This window comes from Trachinotus anak, unplaced genomic scaffold, assembly GCF_046630095.1.
Source record: "Trachinotus anak isolate AG129_WGS33_773 ecotype Australia unplaced genomic scaffold, CSIRO_AGI_Tana_v1 ptg000039l, whole genome shotgun sequence".
NCBI classification, from domain to species: Eukaryota; Metazoa; Chordata; class Actinopteri; order Carangiformes; family Carangidae; genus Trachinotus; species Trachinotus anak.
This window is the reverse complement of record NW_027273890.1, coordinates 2980467-3003901: the sequence shown is the minus strand read 5'-3', so window position 1 is coordinate 3003901 and position 23435 is coordinate 2980467. Positions and strand designations below refer to the sequence as shown.

Here is a 23435-nt window from a genome sequence, read left to right as displayed (position 1 = left end):
TAGCTTGAATCTTTTACTCCCTTTGTCAGAGGTGAGTTTGTCAGTGCAAACATGGCATGTTTTTACAGTAAGGATGTCAAGATCCTCACCCAAAGTCTATGAGTGACAATGTGCAAACTCCACGATGAAAAGGCCAAGAGTCAGACCTGTCGACTTCCTGCTGTGAGCAACTGAGCCTGCTGGACACGGCCATGCAGACATGAGGTGCTGCTATACTTTGATCCAAGATATTAAGGACCTCAGACAAACAAAAGGGGTTGGTTGAAAAAAAAGATGTTTAAATAACAAAAAGGAAGTTACAAAAACCAATGCAGGAGGTCGGAACAAAAATCTGAAAATCTAAAAACACAGGAGCACGACAAACGGGAAACTTCAAGAAGTCAACGGAAGCAAAAGAGACGAACTGACAAACACAACGGAGAAGACAGAGACTTAAATACACAAGGGTTATTAAACACAGGTGGAACACATGAGGGCAGGGCAACCAATCACAAAGAAGGGAAATGGGACAGGAACAGGAAGTAACAGAGCAACACACAAGGAAAGTAATTTCAAAATAAAACAGGAAATACACTTAAAGTCCAAATTACGAGTCCATAAGTGTCCAAAAATTTTTTAAAACTAGTGCAGATCTTGACAATCCATGTTTTCGTTGCCTGTTCCACAGTTAGACACATGCCTTGCATAAGGCTATCTGGTCCTTAATGTAGTCTCTACAGGGGCAGATGCGAATCAGGGACTGGTTTGATCTCACACAGCTGAAGAGCAGGGGATCAGACTGGAGCAGGCAGTGTTTACTAGTACTGTTGAAGGCTGGGAACACCAAGTGACTGTCAGAAACCTCTGATGTTCGACAGTCTACACTGTAGCTGGAAAAAGATGAGGAAGAAATCATCAGAAGCTGTGTATCAAGACATGAAGTTAAAAAAAATAGTGATGGATGAATTCAGATATACAGATATGGAAGTAGACATGAATGCCCTCCAAACTACAGGGGCTCAGAATTTAGCCTGTAAGACTGTACTGATGAACAGGCTGTGTAACAGCTTCGGCAAGATCCACCACTCCACAGCACTACCTGTTACTGTCGACATGCTAACATTCCCTCAGTGAGCGGCTCCCTCCCCACATTATACAACTCATTTCAAAACCATAAACACAGAAAAACATGAACATTAATGAGGGAGTGTGTGACTGGATCCATGTGTGTGCACAGAAACATGTGTTTGCTCACTTGGCGAGATTCTTGGTGCTGTTGAGGTGAGGGAAGAAGGCAGGTTCACAGATCAGCCCCATCCTCTGGCATGCCTGTTTACAGGAAGCGCCTGCCTCTGCCTGCACAACCTGGAGCGTGCTCAGTGGGGGCCAGCTCCTTGCGCTGGAGCAGAGGTCCTAAAGCAAAAATGAGAACTAGATGAGAAGAGAAAAGAAGAAAGGAGAAGAATCTTTATTGCAAATTGGATCCAGATTCCTCCAACCTGTTTTTCAATCAGGGTGCTGACCCTCTGGAGCATTCCTTCACAGCTGAACTCGTAGGGCAGGTAGGGCTCAATCTGAAATGTATAAGCAAGAAGTACAATTATTGAAATACAAGTAGAGTAGAAGAGGCAACTTTAAGTTGCAGAGAAGTAGAGTGTGATATTATGAAATACTGTGAGATACAAAGCAGCTGAGCCTCCTCTGTATTTCCACTGCGCTCTCTGGGGAACAAGTAGATCCAACACCATATTAAAAAGGTACTTACACTTTGATTGAGTATAGCAGTGAGAGCTCTCTCCACATCTGTTTTATTGTACATATCTACCGTCCATACGTAGGGCTCTCCTATGGCCTCAGCATAAGGATGCTGCGATGTCACCTACAACACAAACAGATCAACACTTAACTAACTAGATAGCAACCATTTATCTTTATCCATGTATTTAAATACACACACACATTTTCTGCTGAATACAGTGCAATGTTTTCTGTGTGACCCACTGGCTCGTCACTGGATTCACTGACAAAGGTAAAACGATTTAATATATTTAAATATTATGTCATAGCAAGTGTCTCCGTTTTGGACATGACCCCTGACCTCTCTGATGTTGGGCTTTCCTTTAAAGAACTGTGAATTCAAGCTGCTCTGTGGAGGGTGTAACCTGGGGTTCAGGAAAGCACAGCCATTGGCTAAGGCCTCCAGAGGGGCGGGGCCTTCGTATGGGAAAGACAACCCAACAAAAACCTGCAACAGACCACAGATAAAAACACAGTTTAAAATCTCCTGTAAAAATCTGAAAAACACATGTATTTGATATATATGTCTATGTATATGATAAAGTCATGCACTTCTTTACTGCCACCACACGGTGACAGCCAACATCAATACGATAACCTATGACTTCACACTCAGCTCTGCTTTTAAACTTACCCATGAAAAATTATTTTATGGGTTTGAACTTCTTTAAACTCAAGTTAAGATTCAAGCATTTCCGGTGTATAAAATGATGCACATCCATAACTTTATAATTGTTTAATATGCACATAAGACGTTATATGTGAGGCTCCTTCCTGTTCACAGTGTTTGAGGCAGATACAGAGTCTGTGTGAAGAACTGTTTCATCCAAAGCAATGATCTGATCGGGTTGCTGGAGACCGTGGGTTCTATTTAACACTGTTTGATCAACTTGATACTTTAACTGCATCGTATACATGATTTTGAAACATGATCCATCTCTGAGACACCAGCATGAAACTATTTCATAAATGAATTACTTGTACAAAACACTTTTCTTTAAAGTGTTCATTTTGTGTGGGAGAGAGCTATCTCATCAGCTGTCACTTCTCTGGTTTTGTTGTGGTGTCCATCCTTGGTAAATGTTGTCTTTGAGAAAAGCCAACTTGGCTCCAGAAGAATGTTAAAAGACTGTGCAGCCGCCTCTCCTCCACCTTCAGCCAGAACACAAAGGCACACATTCCCTGTCTGAATGAAAAGTTCAGGACAAGACGCACTGCTCAACTCTGAACCATCTGAGGCTTCAGCAGATCCTTTCTTACTGGGCAAGACTCTCATCAATAGTTAAAGCATCACTACTTTATGGTCATTTCTATATTTTGTCACCTCCATCAATTGTGCCAGCCTGGTTTGCAGCAAAGAGAAAAAATACCATTTCAATTTTCTGCACACTGGATTTTAATAAGGTCTGAAGAAAATAAATATGAGAAAGAAAACATGATTTGTTTTGCAGTTTGTTTGTTTTTTTTCACACATGCAGAATTGGGCTTTGCAAAACATAAGTGAAGCCAAAGTCAACAAAACACAAGGGTAAATTAAAGAGAGAACATGAAGAGAGAACATGAAGATTTGTGTGAATTGATCCTTTTCACTTCACACTTACCTTGCTCTGTCTCAGCAGGGTCTGCACCTCAGTGCCTCTGACGATGCCGTGGTTTTTCACGTAGCTTGGAATCTGAGAACTGGTGTCAACTGTCCCATGAATCTCCAAGTAATTGTGAATGATGTCCAGATAAGACCCTTTACCCTGCGGGTCAACAGCAGAGGAAGCAAAGCGTGAACTGCTGGAAAATCAATGGACAAGACACAAATTACACCTCTCCCTTGTCAAGTGCAGGAAGTCTGAATGAAACACCCACTAATAAACACCTACAGACGACATCCACAGATTAAACTGTAGGTTTTGTACTTGGCAACTTAACATCATGATTATTTTTTTTTCTCTATAGCCTCTGCTAACTAGAGCCTGTATGCTTCATCAGCATTTTCCTGAATCAATATTGGTGCCTGAAGAAATAAATATTTCATAGCTGCTTTCAGGAAGTACAGCAAACTGACTCTTCAGGCCACTACAGTGTGTGTCTATCATTACCTCCCAAAACTTGGCGCGCTTGCCGTACACGAGAGCCTGCTCTCTTCTCTTGGTGGACTTGATCTGCTCACTTTCCTCAGAGTTCAGATGGTGCTGCACCACAAAGCCCAGGAAAGTGTTGTCTGGTGTATGTGCTGCTCACAAGAAGAGAAAAGACGTCTCAGAGAGATACATAATCATAGCAACAGTAATAATAGAACATCTCAGATCAAGCAATTTACAGTAAATACCCACAAACTGAGCTGTTGTAAAAGACAGAGCAAGAGAGCGAGACATACGGAACATGGTGTAGAACTGCGCTGGGATCAGATTGAGGCCACTGAATGGACCTGAGGTAAGGTTGTGCGTTTGGACCCAAACTGCATGATTGAAGTCTGGCTCAGTGCCAAAACTATCCAACACACGAATGATACATCTGATTGACAGACACAAACACAAACACATCACACATAAAAACTGACTGACAGCAATTACAAAACCAAGTATCCGAGTCAAATCAAGCTAAACTAGAATAGAAAAAAGCCTGATACACTAAATGGCCAGAAGTATGTGCACACTGGACATGCAAACCAAGTTTATGGAAACCTGAACATTACATTATCATTTTTTTTTTACATTTTAATCCAAAACCATGGGCATTATTCTGCTGCTATAACAGCCTTCACACTTCTGTGATGGCTTTCCACAAGATTTTACTAATGGTCACAGTGTAGAATGATTTGCATGCTTCACTGTATAAAATATGGAAGCACCATGGCAACTATCAGAAAGTGCAGCAAAATTTATAGGTGAAGCGTTAATAAACAAGCTCAGGTGAATATATGCATCAATGTGCTGCAACCTTTAGTTCCCCTCACTGTGCATGTTCTCAGAGGTTACAGAAAAAAAAGACATTCACACATCAAAGATGAGTGTTTGCCTTTGGGTGCAACTGCATGCTGTTTTTTCTCTGTGATGGGAAGGTAACTTTTGAGATGTAACAGGTTACAGATCACTACTTACCCTGCAAAAAATGTAATAAGTAATGTACCTGTTTTAATTTCTTCATCAAAGTAATGCAACTTATTACATTTGATTACTTTTCAGTACCATTCATTTAGTCTGTTGGTGCCCTGTGGAAACATCGCAACCTAACAACCTTTCCTAGTTAATATTTCCTGACAACACAATGCTGAATGAAGTTAGTGAGCGTTCTTAGACCTATCATCTATCTGAGCCACGATGTCTGCAGATATGCCGAGAGAAGCTGTTCCTGCTCAGCCAAAAGATGCAGGGCAACAAAATGAATGTTATATTGATTTTTAACAAGAAGAATATATTCAGAAGTAGCCCCTTTGTAATCACCAACCTTTTTCTTTTTTAATAACAGTCATTTTTTTTCTCCATAACTGTAACGACTTACAATTACATGTATTTTTAAATTGAATGACATAATCCCATTATGTGTTTGGTGATTTTGTCAGACGACGTCGCAGTTTGACCATAAGTGGTCCAGCCATATACTAGATTTTCATCCAGTCATGTTGGATTTGGGCTGCAAATTACACATCTCTGCATTCTCTTGTTATGTCAAATTTAACAATGGTGTTTCATAATTAACAGATACCCAAATGAAAACACAATGATTATGCAAATCACTTTCAGGTTGTCATCTTAATCAAATGGGACCTGGTTGGACTGCTATAACAACAGTTAAATGTATTCTTTTTTTGTCATTGCTTTTTGAGTCATCAAAATCTATTCATAATAATAATAAAAAATAATGATAAAATAATGTCAGGAACACAGGAATACTCACTTGTATTTGATCCAGGACGTCTGGAGTACTTTCTGAAACTGTTTAAGACCAACAATGTCTGTATAGATCAGGTCTATTTCCACTTTTGAATTACGAGGTGGACAACCACCTGGATGAAGCCCTAGAAAACTAGAGAGACAGAAAGACAGACAAACACTAGAATGGATACACAGAAATAGAAACAATCAACTGAAAATGAATGTGTGTATGTTGGTATACACATTAATTAGCATGATTATAGTTTAAAATTTGTTCATCTGTAAAAAGGGCATGGGTCTCTATAATTTAGGGTACGCAAAAATCACCAGTATTAAGTGTCAAGTTTGTCTATTTCCAGTCACTTACTACTTCTAACAATGACACCAGTCACCCCGATAGACCTGCAGTCTGCAACAACACAACACTTTTTGTGTGCATAAGTACTCACTACTTGAGATCCGGGATGGAGGCAGAGAGGTGAAGATGGTGACCTAGGATGTGAAGTGTGGAGATGAGGTCACTCCACTGGACCAGTTCCCCAAGAGGGCCGCCACTGAAGGCAGCCTCTGCTATTCTAAAACCTGATTCATCCGTCATGGCACCGGGATGCACCAGGATCTGTGGGGAGTGTTCCCATGGATAAGGGAATAACAATAATCATAATAATAATAATAATAATAATAATAATAATAGTTGTTGTAGTGTCCTTTTTATATTGCCGACTGTGAACCAAAATCACAGGAGCAAAGCTGTAACAAATGGTTTAAACTGCCTTTTTATCTGCCGAACAAATGTTATCATGTCTGGCTAACTGGCTACGCCACGATGTACCGCTGTACCTAGCATTATTTACAAAGGCCAGGGGCACGTTATTATGACGTTTCTATATAACAATGTGGTGTTTAAGTCACATTAATTACATTCCAGTAAAAGAAAACCTGGAAAGTTCACCTATGGAGGCCAAGGTGCTAGTGGCTTTGTTTTCCTCACAGGCAACTCCAGCCAAACCTGCTTTAGATGTTGTTATTTTACCCAAATTCATTGGTTAGCGTTATGTCATGTTTGAAGTGGCCACGTGTGCATATAAAGGCAATTAAAACAGTTTTCAAATAAAGTTTTAGCATGAGCATTAGCACTCACACGCTAGCTGGCTAAATCTGCTAGCAACAGCTGTTATTCCAGCTGATAAAATCAACAGTTGTTAGCTAGAAATGAGAAGTGTACTTTTGTTAAATTGAAGATTTGACAGGCGTAGCAACAAGGTTATTCCACAGACCGCTGAGGAGGGATACATTACCTTTCTGGCTTTCCGCTCTGTGAGGTTGTATTTGGCTGAGAGAGAGCGTCCGGCCTCGACCCAAATCTCTTCCATGCTCCGAACTCTTTGGTGAATCCAGCGGAACTGGACTCTGTTTTGCAGAGATGGATACAGGCCTTCTAAACTGTCCCGGATCACTGCTTGCTCAGAAGGTGTCTAAAATGAAGACCATGAAGATCATTGTTCTCTTGGTTTGTTCTGCACTTTCAAATCCTTGCACACCACAGTAACCTCTCACCCCGTTAGCACTGCTAAATAAATTCTTTGCACTTTTCAAATGAGCTGAGCAGGACCACAAATCATTTCCAGTGTCTCTGCTCCCATTTGTGTCAATGTAATTTATGCCACATCCCAGCCTGACTGGCATTCAGTTTGAGGAAATAAAAATCTTTTGGACCTAGAAGACCATTTACTATACTGGCATTTGGCATATTTATTTTATCAACTACTGTAGAAAACATGCTCAAGGGGCAGTGAAAAAAATGTAAGACCTACAACAATTTAGATGCAGTTCCAGTTGTAACACAACATCCCTTTTACACATCACTATACACACAACACATACAGACAAATAACACACAGTCTTCAATTACTCGGCCTTGTCAGTACCTCAGAGTTTTCAGCTTGAGACGAGGAGACTGCTCGGCCTGGAAGCACAGGGCACCAGGACTCTATCTTCAAACAACAACGTAAGGAAGAGAGAACAGGTACTTTTTTTTTTATCTTTGTGCGTTTCCAATATTAAGTAATTGACTGTTTGTGTTGAGGTCTTCACGGAGCAGCGTTACTGAGAAAGTGATATGTGAGCTTGAAACCACTTGGGTACCTCGCTGAGGTAGATGAAGATGGAGCACAGAGACCCATTCACCCCATAACTGCTGTAACAGGGATCAGTCTTCCACATCTCCGTCATCCACTGGGCCCACAGCAAACCACAAAGGGCCACAACAAAAAAACAAGTAGAAACTGATGAGCAACACAATAGTTGAGAGAGAAACAAGGCATTGAGACAGAGAAAGACCCACATTTTTACCTCTTTGCATTGCATTCACAATATGTTGAGAAACTTGCTGCTGAGCTGTTTCAGAGTTGTCTGGCAGTAATCATTGAAACAGTAGGCATTACAATGGTGAAGAAAAACTATTACCTTCAGTTTGTGCTTACAGTCTGGGTATCCTTCCATGGGTGGCAGTGGGCAATTTTCATCCTCTTTGATTTGATCATCTAAGCATCACACAGACAACAAAGCTTTTGCATGAGTGGAAGAAGATGACTTCCCTGCAGACAGGAACCTGAACATACCTGTATGCATTTTGTTCAGTTAGTCATTTCCTCCACTTAGCTGGAGGAGATTTAAAAAAAAAAAAAAAAAAAAGTTTTATTAATGAAATCTACTTTTAAAGTACTTAACACTAAGAGTACTCCTACGTTGCACTAAACATTTCTAAATAAAACTAGCAGCTTTCAAAAGGTGTTTCACACAACTGTCTACCCTCGTCCGGCCGCATTTTTTTTTTTGTAGTCGTCCCTTCTTTTTCTCCCTTTGTAGCTGTTTCTTTGACTTTATAACAAGAAATGTGAGGAGTTACTTTTTGCCCATGACCTCCTGTGCCCTATGGGCCATCTATGTCTATGTCAATCCATGTCTTCATCCCTTAAATACAGTGAGAGGTTTTAGTCAGTAAAGTACTTTTCGCAAAGATTTCTGCACTATAATTTTTTCTTATCCACACATGCCTCTTGGCCGCTCTAAACTTATGTGATGATAGAAATGTTCCAGTTCCAGTTTTTCCACTGTTAAAAGCAGGCACCATGTGAACACAATTATCTGACTATTTTATCAAGAGCAATTTTACCAGATTTTGCTTGTTGGTCTGTTTTCTCTCTCTTCTCCATCTGCAGCTTTAGGAGTTCCTCCAGTTGAGCCACTTGTTGTTGCAGGTGGAGTTTATCAGAACGCAGCTCCTCGATCATCGCATTCTTCATTTGTCCTTTTTTTTCCTCTGCCTCCATTTTAATCTGGAGTATCTGTAATTCTGCTTTGTAGTCCCTCAGAGGAGGTGGCACAGAGACTGAGAAAGAAAGAATTAGGAGTGTTGACAAATTATTCCTCTGCTTTAAACACACCATACTTTCAAGAGGCTTGCATCTAAAAAAAAAAGCTGTTGGGAGCTAGTCAGTTAATAACTATTACCTGGGAAAATTCCTATTATAATTAGGAATAGTGCTACTTTACTGAAAATGCATTATATGATATTAACTGTGACTCAAAAATACTTTTTTCTAGAGAGAGTTTGCTCACGATCATCAGAGGATTCCATGATGTTCAGGAGATCATCCACAAACTTGACAATACTCTTCATTACATCTAAGACAGAGGAGTTAAAGGAGAGAGAAGAGAGAGCTGAGCAGGGAAGTCTGGGAGAATTAAGAGACAAGAAGCAGAGGTTGTTCAGTCTATTGACAAGACATCCCTTAAAAAAACAAAAAAACAAAGGACTGCTCTGACAGGGTTGGGGAAAGGATTTTACACAAAACAGAGTGATGATACCACCGTGACAGAGCTAAATTCACAGCATTTTTCCCCACTATTAACCTCCATTGTACATCTGTTTTTGGGCTTTACTGTCAATGAATCAGATGATGTCAGATGTTGTTGTCAATGCGGCCGGCTTCCCTGCACTATGAAGAACCTTAATCATCCATTCAAATGAGCTTCACTGGTGAACAACTGTAACTCACTTAAATAAAGGAACAAGAACTGTGCAGGATGAAGAACATGTGTAGCTTCACTGTTTAATGGCTATGAAAGGAGGAAGTCCAGCGTCGTATCTGTTGCTGTGTCTCAACCCGCAAACTGTACTTCCATACCCACACTTTCGGCTTTGAGTGCATCGACAAGTACGGCAAATTGCAGTGCACGACATGCGTTTTTTCTGACACAGTATATATATATTTCTAATGACGCCTCCTTTTTTTCCTTTAATTTTGATCTGACTCCTCTCATTATCTCTGCGCTCTTTCTCACCTTCAGTCCTGCTTTTTTCTCTCCCCACTTTACCATGCTTCCTCAGTCCGTTGTGAGCCGTCACATCTATGCCCTCCTGGTCAGCGTTGCTCTGAAACCAGTTTAGACAGACAAGACGCAGCATTACACAAAAAAACAGCTGTTAACAACAATGATTTTTCTCCATTCTGAATGTAAACACATATATAAGACATAAGGTATAAAGCTGGCCTGTATTAAACCAGCTGGTTCTTAACATTATCCATTATATCAGTGAGCTTCAGTGGCTGTACAGTACAAAGCATAAAGAAGAGCCACTAAGGATCATGTACGTGCTTTAATTCACTGTATGTTGGCTTTGAGACACCATTAAGTAAATGGATGAATGCAGATACAGACCAGGATGAAATATGGCAAACTCAGACACCAGATGAAACAGATGCCCAGCAGCACACACAAGGTCCTCTGCTGGCTGCACTTCATTTTTTTCATGATTCAGAGGGAGCTAGATGTTGGGTGAAATGTGATTTTAAAGAAAAGGAAGTAATTTTACTTTAAATGCAACATTTACTTAAGTGAGCAAGGCAAGACAAATTTAGCACCATAGATGATGACTGATGTTGTTGATGCATTTTTTTTTGTTTGTTTAAAATCCCATTTAAGCTTATGACACATGGAGACCAGGGATGGTTGTAACATTTCTGGCATTTCTGTCTGTACCTTAGAGCTCATTGAAGCCAGTGCATTCACATTGTAATACAAACTAGTTACACATGTCTGCTGTTAAATGATGTAGGTGTTATCTTTGCACCACAAACAGAAAATGCATGATTTAGTGTCACACACAAGGTGTGAAATGTTACATTTCACACCATAGTCTGGGTTAGTTGTAATATATGGTGGACTGAAATGTAACATTATGATATACGGATTATGACAAAAAGTTAATATTGAACATGATTTATTCAACACTCAAATGACTTTTTAACATAATTAGTTATGTGTGTGTGTGTGTGTGTGTGTGAGCCAAGTACTACTACTGTCATTATAGACATAATAGTGATAAGAAATTTGAATATGATAATAAAACCCACACAGAATATGAAAATGTTCACCAGTTTCAGCAACTGAACTCTTGTGTCTGTGTGTGTGTGTCTGTGTGTGTGTCTGTGTAGGTGTACTGTCACAACTAACCCACTCTTGCACTTGTTATGAACTTGTTACCTTACAGCTAACAGCTAAAACGTTAGCACTGACAACTTGCATGAAAGATATCTACATAGACACACAATAAACATGATTTAAGTTTGAAGAGTTCACCTTTAAAGCAGGCAGTGCTATCACAAAAATAAATATACTTTCTTACCCCCATTTTTTTTTCCTTCTAAAATTGGTTGTGTGCCACAGGCTGTCACTTCCTCACATACAGGGACTAAGTTGAACATGTGTAGAGTGAATCAGGTGATTTATGACTGACCTGTACTACAACCACCCCGGTCTCCCCTTAAGATACAAGAAAAATATAACTATGGTTGTGTGATGATAATGAATAGCAGGACCCTGACCTACTGACCCTGACTCTACTCTTCAATTAGCATAACACACACACACACACACACACACACACACATTATTTCTAAAATGATATAATAAATGAGTTTCCGTTGTTTTGTTTTTTTCAGGGTGATTTTTCTTCCTGCATCTCTTACCGTTGTGACACGTCATTTTTCAACATCACATCGGTGTAATCTCCATAGTAACAACTCAATAATCAATCGCTCACCTGTAGAGCATCGGCCAGTCCGTCCAATCGCGGGCCGAGTGAAGCCCCCAGCCCACACAGGTGTGTCCGGGATCCCTCAGGAAGAACACCACTGTCCCGCTTCCTCCACCTCATTCAACCAGTTCATCAAATTGTTCTCCCACACAACCTCAACACAGCAGCGCGCTCCGGGTCACCTGCAGGAACCGGTTGGTCCGCATTACAGTCACAGACGTGAGCCGGAAGCTGCTCAAGCTAAAGCTGGAGGAGAGTCTTTATTCAAGGCAGTGGCATGAAACGCAGCTCGTCCTATCTTTGCCTGCTGTGCACGATAACGACGTCAGGCCAGAGAAGAAGGTGATGGAGTGAGACAGCCGCCCTGTGGGTGAGCTCTCTGAGGAGCAGCCCAGTCACCTTCTCATGCCCCTCATGCAGTTGCACTGTGTCATTATGAGACATTTAAGAATAATGATAATAATCATTTTTAAATTATCTGGTAAAAGATGAAAATCATCGCTTTGTCCACAATACTGACAGCCAGACTTTACAGTGACACATCCTTGGCAACAGTAAATGAAGAATATTTGCATTTTCATTTTAGTTTCCAATATAAATGTCAGAAACATATCTCATATTTTTAGGGCGGCAAAGAACTTTTTTACTGTTAGGATTTAACAGTTCAGAAGTCAGAGCTGTGTTTTGATATCAATGATGATAATAGATCGTTTTTGTCAGATACCTGATCAGCAAATACTGGACCACAAATTCAAAAGGAATCCCTGTCAGTATAACCCAGTACAATTAAACAGCACCACAAAGTCCTCTGTGAAGTACTCTTATTTGGAAGCGGACCTTTGGATCTATCAGACTTTGACAGCCCATACATTGTACTGCTCACAGGAGGAAAACCGGTCAGTCAGGTCCTACACTGTCAGTCATGCTGCGCTGCTGCATGTTTGAGCCGCTCAGTTTGAAGTTTGCAGTTCTTCAGCAGCTCTCCACGACCTTATCTGAAGTCCATGTTTGAAATTTCAGAAATAAAGGAAGATTACTTTAGTTTAAAATGTTTGCTGCAATGACCAAGATTTTGCTGTCTACTTTGAGAAGGCATGTCAAGGTAAAGTTTATTTAACTCCAGATAAACTAGACAGCGCGTAGTAGTTGGCTGTTCTTTTGTTGATTCTGTTGTGTTTTTATGATTTCTACAGGCTTTGTAGCATATTCGACAAGCTGTTTATTCCACAGGTTCTACAGTAAGTCAGTGCATTCAGTAGGTTGTCTTAGAGTCATTAGTTTCTGTAAATGCACTGTGGAACAATATGACAATGCGTTGACATAATTTTGAATACTTAAGTATTTTTAAAAGCATGTACTCCAGTACTTTAACTCAAGTAAAAAACTGAGCAAACAACTTTCACTTGTATCAGAGGAATATTTTACCAGGAGTATCTATACTTTGACTCGGGGAATGGAGCTGTTCACTCTGTCCACATCTGCAAATTACAGCCTCAAATGACCGTTAAAATAAATCAGCCCCCTCTCACACAGATTCAGTAAAGATCATTTTCATCCTCACAGAGGGGGGTTCACTGCAGGCCTGTTGTATTATACTGCATTAGTTATTTCTGGAGATGTATTTAATTGATTGGCAAGTGAGTGTAGATTCATTTAATCACTGTGTGTCATAGCAAACCTATTCTCTGAACTGGAGAATCAGTATTTGCAGCAAGGAACTCCAATTAAAATTTAAAAGTGATTAATTTCATCAGTGAAGTAAGGAAATTATTAATAACAGCCTGTAGCATTGGTTAGAACAGAAAATATACAAACGGCAGAATAACAACCTTAGATAATACATGGTAAAACTTTACATCACCATAACATACATGGTGCATAAATTGCTTGTCCCATCTGTTAATAATCCTAATATATGAGGCATGGGTGGGGATAAAAAGTGCTGTCTCACTATCGCTGCTTCTCAAACACAACGCTCCGGGATGTTTTAAGTGATGGTGCGTTGCTGTTGTACTGTGAGAGGCTTCGCTCTCTGCAGCTTGTTTTCTAGGGAATCCATGCTTTGACCAGACACAGCCGTGTTTAAGCTGCAGTTGTAACTGATGACGCTGGTCATGTGGCTGCATCCTACCAGCCCTCACTGGACGTCATTTACCGTTTTTCTTTTTCTCAAGAACCGCCCATCCAAACACATTCACTGTCACTTGATTCAGAGGTTTCTACATTAGCAGGATAATATTTAATTAATTATTTTGATCTGTATATCTTCTTAAAACAATATAACATTTGAGAAACATGGGGGCATGATGGTGACATAATCACACCACAGTCTGATTGATCCATTTTTGATCTCTACCAACCCCCGAGGGAAATATCTGGCTCTGACTCTATTTTCTTGTAATGTTAACATTACAAGAAATAAGAAGTTTACATCTATAAACACAGAGCTCAGTGGTGATTCGGAGCCAGAACCGTGTGTAGTTATTTGCCCTGTGATGGAGCGAGAGGAGGAAATGACCCACAACTGTATGCAACATGTTTTGGTGTCGTCATAGGTAACAAGGGGATATGTCACAAAGTGCTGTACTATTCCTCTTTATACCATTTTTAACCCTTGCAGCCCCTCGCACTCACAAGTCTGTGAGGGTTCAGGGTTTAGGCCTTAGGGGGGGGCGGTGGGGGGGTTCTCTCTGTCTCTGTTTCTGGACTTTGCCCTTTAGTCTGTATCTGTCATCTTGTTGAACTGCTTTTCAGTGCACTGAACCTGTTTACTGAATAAAGACTGTTATTTTAACCTACCGAGTGTCTCAAGTCTTGCATTTGGGTCCTATCTCTGTGATCAGTCATCCTGTTTCAGATTCACCACCGACTCACACCTCATGCCAAACTGTATCCTGCTGCTGCCAGGCTGTAGGTGGTGAAAATGCAGAGGTGAATGCAGTTTGAAGCTGGAAGTTGCAAGATCAAAGTCCCTCATATCCCATCTTTCACTCTTTACAATAATAATAAGCAACATTTTGCAGAAAACACACATATCTGTCAAGTCTAACCAGTAACACAGAGGGGAGTTAAAATGGCCAGATTCTATGAGATGGTTAAACATATTGGTAGAGACAATAAAGCAACAGCAGGACACTGGTGTGGACATCACTCTGCTGTCAATCCCCAAATCTATGTCCATGTAAGCTCTTCTAAAAGTAACATCCAAACTAGAGTCCATTCTTGTCATCACTTCTCTTTTAATTATTGTGCCTCTTGGATCGAAAAGCATCAACAGCTTTTTGTAAGCCAGTAGCATAGGATTCTTTGCCATTTGGGTGAGTTCAGACCTGCTGTGCAATCAATGGCACAGTCAAACCACTGCCTTTCGCGCTCCAATTGATCCATGCAAGTTTAACGCTGGAGAGACTGTGGGAGATCTTTTGGAGGAGATATTCCTCTTTTTCCAAGTGCAATGTAACAGCAGAGATGGAGAAAAATACTGGGACAAGCTGGATATAATGTTAGGGAACACTGTACGTCTGTTGGAGAGACAGAGAGAAGATGAAATATAATACAGGTAATAGAAACACATTTCTTTTCCTTGATATTGCAATTTGAATTAAACATAGTTATCAATATACTGACTTTCATTTTAGGGATTCTGTTTTAGAACCGTGTATTTTCTCTTACATTTGTAAAACATTACAAATAGTAACTGACATGCTAGGACTGACAGATATTACACAGTGTGACGACCGTCTATACCCTGCGAACCCGTTGCTTTCTTTGTATGGCTGCCTTCTTTGCAGGTACTAGAGGTGAGTGTGGGTTATCAGCACCTGGGCCCTGTGTGCCAGTGCTCCTCTTAAAACCAAGCTGGAGTTCAGTTCTGTTCCTCTCTCCTCTCTGAAGCACCCATTTGGTTTGTGTTGGTATTTGATTTCTGTGTGCACCATTCAGCGATGCACTCACACTTCTCCCCTCATGCACCCACTTACAGATTACACATGCCTGTGTTCAGTTAAATTCCCATGTTAGGTTTGTTTTTTTGTTTTTTTTTACGCACAGTATGTAACTTAACTGCCGCTAGGGGTCTCTCAATCAAAACAATAACAAGAGGGGCCATGGGTGACGTCATGAAATAGCGTAGGATCATGGGAGTTGTTGTCTTCACCACCATTGAGGATTTTGATTTTTGGATTTTTTTACCTGGAGCGGAATTATCTACAGAGGTCTCCTCCTCTCCAAAATAAACAGACTCAGTGATTTTAACCATTAAAAACACTGAGGGCAATTTCACATTTAGGACATCGGGGAAGGGTTGGGAGCTTAGACTGCTAATCTAACTAACTACCTCCTTATTTATGAACCAAACGTTCAGGAGGTTTTTACCAGCAGCCGAATTATCCGCAGAGGTGTTTTCCTCTCTGTATCACACAGACGAGGGGATTAATACCGGCAGAAACACCAAATAAAGCAGTGTCACTTTAAAAATCTGTGATTCATCGGTGCTGTATGGTGGACACAGGACATCAGGGAAGAGTTGAGAGCTAAAACTGCTAATCTAAGTGCTAATTTACGATTCAGACAATCGGGAGTTTTTTTTATCGGCAGCTGAATTATCCGCGGAGGTGTCCTCCCCTCTGTAACAAACGAACCAAAGGGTAAATACCGGTGAAGGAAACGAATAAAGCAGTCCCTCTAAAAATCAGTGATTAACCAGGCCTCTCAGCTGACAGACACTTTGGACTGGTTGGAAACTGAGACTCCTTACCTTTGTTTCTTTGTTGGCTTCAGACATTCAGGATGTTTTTACAGGCACACCATGTAGCCACTAATCCACCAAGCAGGCAATGTCATTCCCCTTCTCTCTGTCTCTTCCTACTGGTTTTTACAGCAGCCATCAGCAGAGGCTTCATCAAATGGACCACGGGTTAAAAGAAACAACAAATAAAGCAGTTTTACTTTAGAAATTGGTGATTCTCCGATGCTCTTTGGTGGACACACAGCATCTCAGAGTGGATGGGACCTGAGCTACCATTAGCCTGGCTGTTTTTTCTGATAACTTAAGATCCAGACTTCTGATGAAAATCCTTAAAATATATTGCTGAAAACAACCAAGTTTATAAAACTGTATTTTAAAATGTGGCTTAAGACGGGATAAAAGTCAATTTTGAACTTCTGGCAAGCAACCCAATGCTTAAAAAAAAAAAATCTTGATTGAAAAATATCAGGGGAACTACGACGCTGACGCATGCGCATAGGGGATATGACATCGTTGACAGGCAACCAAATGAAATGGAGGATTATCATGATTAAAGGTATGAATTACATCCATGGATTAAAATCACTATTCCTCTGGTTTCGGATTTGCTAGAAACATTTGGAATTAAGGTAAGTACATAACTCAAAAAATATATAAAATAGGTCTAGTTATTTGTAGCCATTTAAATCTGGAAATAAAACATATCACTTGAATTATAACATACAAAAAATAAAAACTCATAGATTTAGGAAATCAGGATTAGTATTTCTGGCCACCTGGTATTTATTTTCAAATGTTTTATCTCATGGAAGAATTAACTTTTGATCCTTTTTTCTTCATTGATGGGTCATTTGGCATCTCCAGCAAAATAAACTGTAGTGTGACTCAACATGTAAACCAGCAGTTTGATTTAAAATGTAAATGTAAATAGTTAGTCATGTTGTAAAGCTTTGGTAACCTCAAGTACCTTCCCACCTGGTTTTTCCCTTTGTTGCAGCTCTGTCTGTGTACAAAGGCAATGCATTCATTGGTTTTTGAGAAAGCCTGGCTGATAAGTAAACAATGTTCCACTGATTGCAGAAAGGTGCGTGAGAGAGGGGCGTGTCAGAGGCATTTAAAAGCAGGGTGTCACCAGGGTCTGTGGGAGAGCACTGGATGAGAAGGTGAAACGGCTTTACTTTTACCCTGCAATGAAAGAATCAAGAAGTTGAAAAGAGTGATGTGAGAGAAACGTTTGGTTTCTGAAGTGGAAATAGAAAAGATGTGCTGGATAATTCTGCAGCTACTGATCCTGGTGACACTCAGCTGTCCGTCATGTGCTGAGGATGAGACGCAGGTTACTGATCCCTGCCCAGAACATCAGAGGGCCTTTGGAGGCTCCTGCTATGAGTTTGTGGGTCACCAGAAACCTTTTCTCAGTGCTCAAGCTTGGTGTGAGGAGAGTGGAGGACACCTTGCATTTATCCCAGATGAAGACACTCAGCATTTCCTTCAGAGACATCTGGACCCCAAGAAAGACACGTGGCTTGGAGTAGCACCTCCTGCCTCTCCAAAACTGCCAGATTCTGCAACTGTTGAAGGTAAGAAGGGAGAACTGTGAAACACAGACACCTGCTACTGTGTGCTCAATCATAAACCATGATGTTTGAAGGTGCAAAAAGTCTCAGATTAAATACTTTTATTTCCAGTCTTTAATGTGACCTCCCTTGAGCATATTGGATTAACCTGTCAAATGATTAATGAGAATATAGTTAAGCAGTGGTGATTAATGATAATAGTCTTGTAATTATGGAAAAATCAGCAAGGTTGTGTCCAATTTATTCTATGTTGTCCCATGTTTTGAAAAAAAAGCTCCTACTCTCTATCTTCGGTTCATTAATCCATCCATCCATCCCTCTCAGCTCTTCAAGTGAGGTAAAGTCTTTTTACTTCCTCAGTGGAGTGAGAAATTAGTTCCTACAACCTATGATGTTTTTTTGCAATTACAAAGTAAAAAAAAACAAAAAACAAAAAAAAAACTACCTACAAAGTTTTTCTTCCTTGTTATATTAAAAGTTCATGTGTAATGTGTCCAGTGGCAGGCAGAATTACCCTCTCGTCCAATAAATGAAATATTCTTCCAATCTCAAAGTTGTAAAAATACTGAAAAATTATTGTTGACATGGGATAGATTGTATTGTTGGATATATTGTGTTTCTATTAACTGTTGCACTGTTTGGAATAACTAATAACTAAATAATTATTTAAATTTAACATACATTTTTTTCTGTAGAGATCCAGATCATTGAGTTGGTGTATTATGAATGTATTCATTGAGTTTATTCAGCTGTTGTCTTTTTATACCAGAAGGATTTGGTAGCAGCTTCACAATAATTCACCTCCACATCTGATTTTATACAGATGAGGTCCTGCTTTGTAGTCTGGGAGTATTCACAGCAGCAGCCACATGTTAGGGATTCATTCAGTTCAAACTGCAGTTACGATGGTCCCTTAGTGAAGGACATATATGTTTTCAGTAAACTGATCGGATTTGTTCATGGGAAGAAACATGCAGAAAATGTTCAGCCTCATTATTTGACCCTATGAATTCAATTTCATTTAACATGTAGCCTAAGTGTGAGAGAAAATGACTGTTGGAGTGGACCTGAAGGTTCGGGTATAATTGTGGTATCCTTTAACACAATCACATGGTTATATTGTTGAGAAGACTTTTATCCAAACTCTTACTTACCACAAAGATCTATTCAGCTCAAACTGTACGTGTGATCAGCAGTGGTCTGTGAAATCCTCAGGTGCTCTCTCTTGGCTGGATGGTTCACATATCACCTATTCAAACTGGGTGACAAGCCCACAGCCAGGGGCAGCTTGTGGACACATCTTAAAAGACTCCGGGTTCCAATGGGAAGCCATAACAGACTGCAACAAAAAACTGCATTTTATCTGCCAGTTCGGTATGTACCGACACTCGCACCGATTCTGACCAAAACATCTGACTGAATCCCCGCCTGATGATTGACCTCTTTGTTTCTTTTGCATTCTTCCCAGAGTCTGGGAGATCCATTGTGTGTGCGGATCGTGACACCACTCTGCAGTGTGGTTCTGGTCAAGTGTTGATCATACATGGTGGCTTCTACGGTCGTAAGAACATTCATTACTGTCGGACCCCACGCTCCCCACCAACAGCATCCACACAGCATCAGTGTGGCTGGGTGGATGTTGGAGATTCAGTTACAGGTAAAACATGGTCCCATAGTTTTATGCGTGCAATAAAAACATAAATAACTTCATTATGATTTACTTGTTATGATGTATGAGTGAAATGATGTATACCAGTTATACCATCACCTAATCCAGGGCAGTAAACTGATCTGATGTGCACAATAACCACCCTAAGCTTTATAATAGTTCCTCTCATTTAATCTCAACAGGAGAATAAATCTAAATAGGAGGACAAACACACATGACTCACTGCACGGATGAAAAATGAATCCACTTTGATGAAGTTGAATCCACTTTTGAAGGACAAAGCACATATTGCCTCACTGCAGACCTTTATTTGAAAAGAACAACTGCCCATTAGGACAGAGGAAAAGTCAGACTATAAAAGCTTAAAAGCTTAATAGCCTGAAAGATACATAAATAATAACCATCTATTTCTGAGTAAATATTGACTCATGCATATAACTATCCATCCAATCATTTTCCAAACTCGCTCATCCTGTTCAAGGTCTCAGTGCACTGTAGCATTTCCCAGCATGCACTGGGTAAGAGGAAGAGCACATACTGTACAGATCAGCAGAGCTGACACATATAGACAAACACAAACAGGTTCATCATCATTCACACCCGTGAACTGATGCAACATGTAACACATTTAATCATGGGCGTTGGCTCTATGACAATAGTCGGCAACACTGTTCATGTCACCACTGCTTGTTGCTCACATATTAATAAACAACACAGTGTTAAACTTTTCAGAGTAAACCTGTACATGAAACATCTGCAAGTCGAGTCAAGATCATTTTATTTATATAGCATCAAATATCTCAACAAACTTATCATTCAGAGCAGGTCTAGGCCATACTCTTATAATACTGATTACAGAGACCAGACAGTTCCCACCATGAGCGAGCACTCTGCGACAGTGAGGAGAAACGTCAGAACCAGAACCAGACAATCAAAGATCCAGACTTTACAGGAGGAGAGAGGCGAGAATTACACAACTGTGGGAGAGAAGAGGTGGAGGTGGAGAGGGAGGGGAGAGGACCTCAGTGCATCATGGGAAGTCCTCGGGCAGACTACACTAGAAGGTGCACACACCGAATCTGAAATCAGTAACATTTTTGCAGAAAAGGACAGAATTTAAATTGAACATATACAACAATAAAACTGTATGAGTAAATGTCTCACACAGTTCTCTTGTTAACTGATTTACAAGCTGAAAAGCTTAATATTTACACTTTAAAATGCATTTACTGGCTTAGATAGTCTTACTGCTGTTGCCCTGTGGCCTACAGTATCTCAGGGTCATACGACGTGTCTCACCTTTTAGCCTAACTGACTAATTCACTCCAGACTCTCAGGTTTAACTTGAGATTCTTAACTTTAACTCTCTTGATGAGTGACAGCTGATAGAGGAGCAGACTCCTGTCACATTGTTGTGCTTATAATTGTGCAGAGAAAAAATAAAAAAGGTGCAGAGTCACCTGTGCAGCTGATCAAGAATAACACTGATTAACTCCTCTATTGACAAAGATTGTGAGATGTGAAGCTCAGTTTACACTGCAGCCATCTCTAATGTCAGTTTCTGCATTAAGGTTGCAACAATGTGAAGAGCAGGATTTTCATACATACTGATGTTATGAAGAAAAGAACCTAAATGAGTGCACCACTGCCCTTTACAGGCAAAAAGCGTGATGTTAGTTTTAACATTTAATTGTGTGAGTTGAATTCTGCCCTTTTCAATTCAACCTGTAACCTCAGTTGATGTTTTTGGACACACACAGATCATTTCTCTCTGCCTGTGGTAAAAAAACAAACAAACAAAAAAAAACATATGCAATGAAAGGATGTGTGTTGCATACAAAATCACCTCTTAATTAACTCCACAAAACTGCTTTATTCTAAAATGAGAAAATGCCCATATATGAGCTATTATGAAATTGTGGAAATGAGTTTTCTAATCCAGTACCGCACAAACATCCTTGATAGTTTGCAAATGGAAACCTATGCAGCATGACAGAGCAAACAAAAACCCTCAGCTCACATGTCCCACACACGCATTAAATGTTTTCTAAACCATCGTGCTGCCCCCAACTGATTTTACATTTATGAATTTCACATCATACACATAACACACACACCAAAATACAGGACACTGTAATGTTAAGAAATATAGGCCTCTATGTAACGCTCCAGATGACTTGATGGCTGTGGTTCAGGGGGTCAAACAGGTTGTCCACAGTTTCCTCAGCTCGTCCTGTCTGCACATCAGCAGAATGTCCTTGAACATGAAGGACAGAGCCTGCGTGAGTGTTTGTGGGTGTGAAGTGCTTTGGTCTGTGCTTGTGTTAGAGACACGGCACAAGTGCAGCCCATTTATGATGATGATGATGATGATGATGATGATGATGATGATGATGAATGCTGATGACTTTATGTTGTTATTTGCAGGAGTGCTGGTTGATTATCACATTGTTGTCTGACCACAAACCTTCATCACAGGAACACTAGAGTGAGGTAGTGAATTCTAAAACTTCGCATGAAGTGATTGTCGTTGCTGTGTGTCCGTGTGTCTTCCAGCCCACTGCCGCGGCCGCCAGGTTTGCCAGATGGCTGAAGTTGTGAACTCTATCAGTGAACCCTGTCCTCAGCTGGGGAGCTACCTGTCTGTGGATTACCACTGCAAAGATGGTCGGTCACACTAATTCTAATCAACCAATTCAATTCAGAATCTCTCAAGGGGAAAATTGTACTTTCTACATCGACTAGATAACAAGCAAGTCTGATTGTTTCTCATTCCTCCCCTTTATACAGTATAACCACTCTTTTCAAAAAGCATTGAAGGAGCCAATAGAGATAAACTAATATAAAGAACCACTGATGGCACCAGATGCTACAAAAAGAGAGGATTTGTAGAGATTCACACAAAAAGTGAGAATGTCTATTCAATGGTTTCAATAACAAATCACTAAGCCTGTTGCATTTTCTTGCGTTTTGTTTTCATCAATACATCAGCATTTTCACTTTGGCCAGGTGTAAAAACTTTGTTGCAATATTTGAACTTTTTTTCCAAATTTGTTTTTTGTTTTTGTTAAAGCCCAAATGCACATAAAAAACAGGGGGACGGACACACACTCACCATCACACTGTCATGGTTTGGTGTGAACAGAACAGAGCCATTGATAATTATAAAATATATAATAAGTCAAAATGTCTGCTGAGAGAAAAAGGTCTTTTTTAACCAACATATAAACACAAATACATGCTTTAAAATGTTGTTTGTGTGACATGATTCACAGACAACTTCTATGGAGTCATGTTTGAATACAGTCTCTACTTGGGCTTACAGTGGACTAATCTATTACTTTTATTTGTCTTTATTTATTTTATTGTTACTTAACCATTCTACACTCATTTTATATCATTATGAGTTACTGTATTATAGCCTTGAAATGTGAATGAATGTGAAAGCCTTTAAACCCCTCAAGGAAATATTACTTTACTTTTTCAGCTAGACCCTGTGTGCTGATTGGTTTGTGAAAGTAAAAACAATGAGAACAAACCATTTCAGATCTGACAAGGACGACAGTGACTGAAATTGATTTATTCAGCAGACTGTTGCACGGAGCAAATGAAGAGGAAAATAAGGAACACATACAAACAGAATGTAAAAGGGACAGATCTCACAGCTGTATTTCATATTCTGGTTGTGTCTGTGCCT

At 40.1% G+C, this 23435-nt stretch overlaps 2 protein-coding genes across 3 annotated transcripts; one reads left to right on the top strand and one right to left on the bottom strand.

The window, feature by feature from the left end:
* On the bottom strand, positions 1 to 11958 carry LOC139614913 (alpha-1,6-mannosylglycoprotein 6-beta-N-acetylglucosaminyltransferase A-like). Of its 2 annotated transcripts, XM_071472587.1 has the most exons (19): positions 11752 to 11958; positions 10368 to 10473; positions 9990 to 10080; positions 9264 to 9329; positions 8818 to 9033; positions 8109 to 8185; positions 7788 to 7877; positions 7571 to 7636; positions 6941 to 7117; positions 6092 to 6261; positions 5665 to 5793; positions 4145 to 4281; positions 3867 to 4000; positions 3378 to 3521; positions 2078 to 2224; positions 1745 to 1858; positions 1479 to 1553; positions 1235 to 1392; positions 1 to 869 (listed from the first exon to the last, which is right to left on the bottom strand). In XM_071472587.1, the coding sequence occupies exons 2-19, from the start codon at positions 10458 to 10460 to the stop codon at positions 668 to 670; spliced, it is 2286 nt and encodes a 761-aa protein (XP_071328688.1). In that variant the 5' UTR covers positions 10461 to 10473; positions 11752 to 11958; the 3' UTR covers positions 1 to 667. The 2 variants fall into 2 exon arrangements, with proteins under 2 accessions (XP_071328688.1, XP_071328691.1); XM_071472590.1 differs by lacking the exons at positions 10368 to 10473; positions 11752 to 11958 and having other exon boundaries at positions 9264 to 9379; positions 9990 to 10079.
* A 1190-nt stretch (positions 11959 to 13148) lies between these two features.
* LOC139614914 (polycystin-1-like protein 2) lies at positions 13149 to 22755 on the top strand. Its single transcript, XM_071472591.1, has 4 exons — positions 13149 to 18072; positions 19285 to 19443; positions 19538 to 19726; positions 22295 to 22755. Exons 1-4 carry the CDS (start codon positions 17754 to 17756, stop codon positions 22417 to 22419), a joined length of 792 nt encoding a protein of 263 aa, XP_071328692.1. The 5' UTR covers positions 13149 to 17753; the 3' UTR covers positions 22420 to 22755.
* Positions 22756 to 23435: the final 680 nt, after the last annotated feature.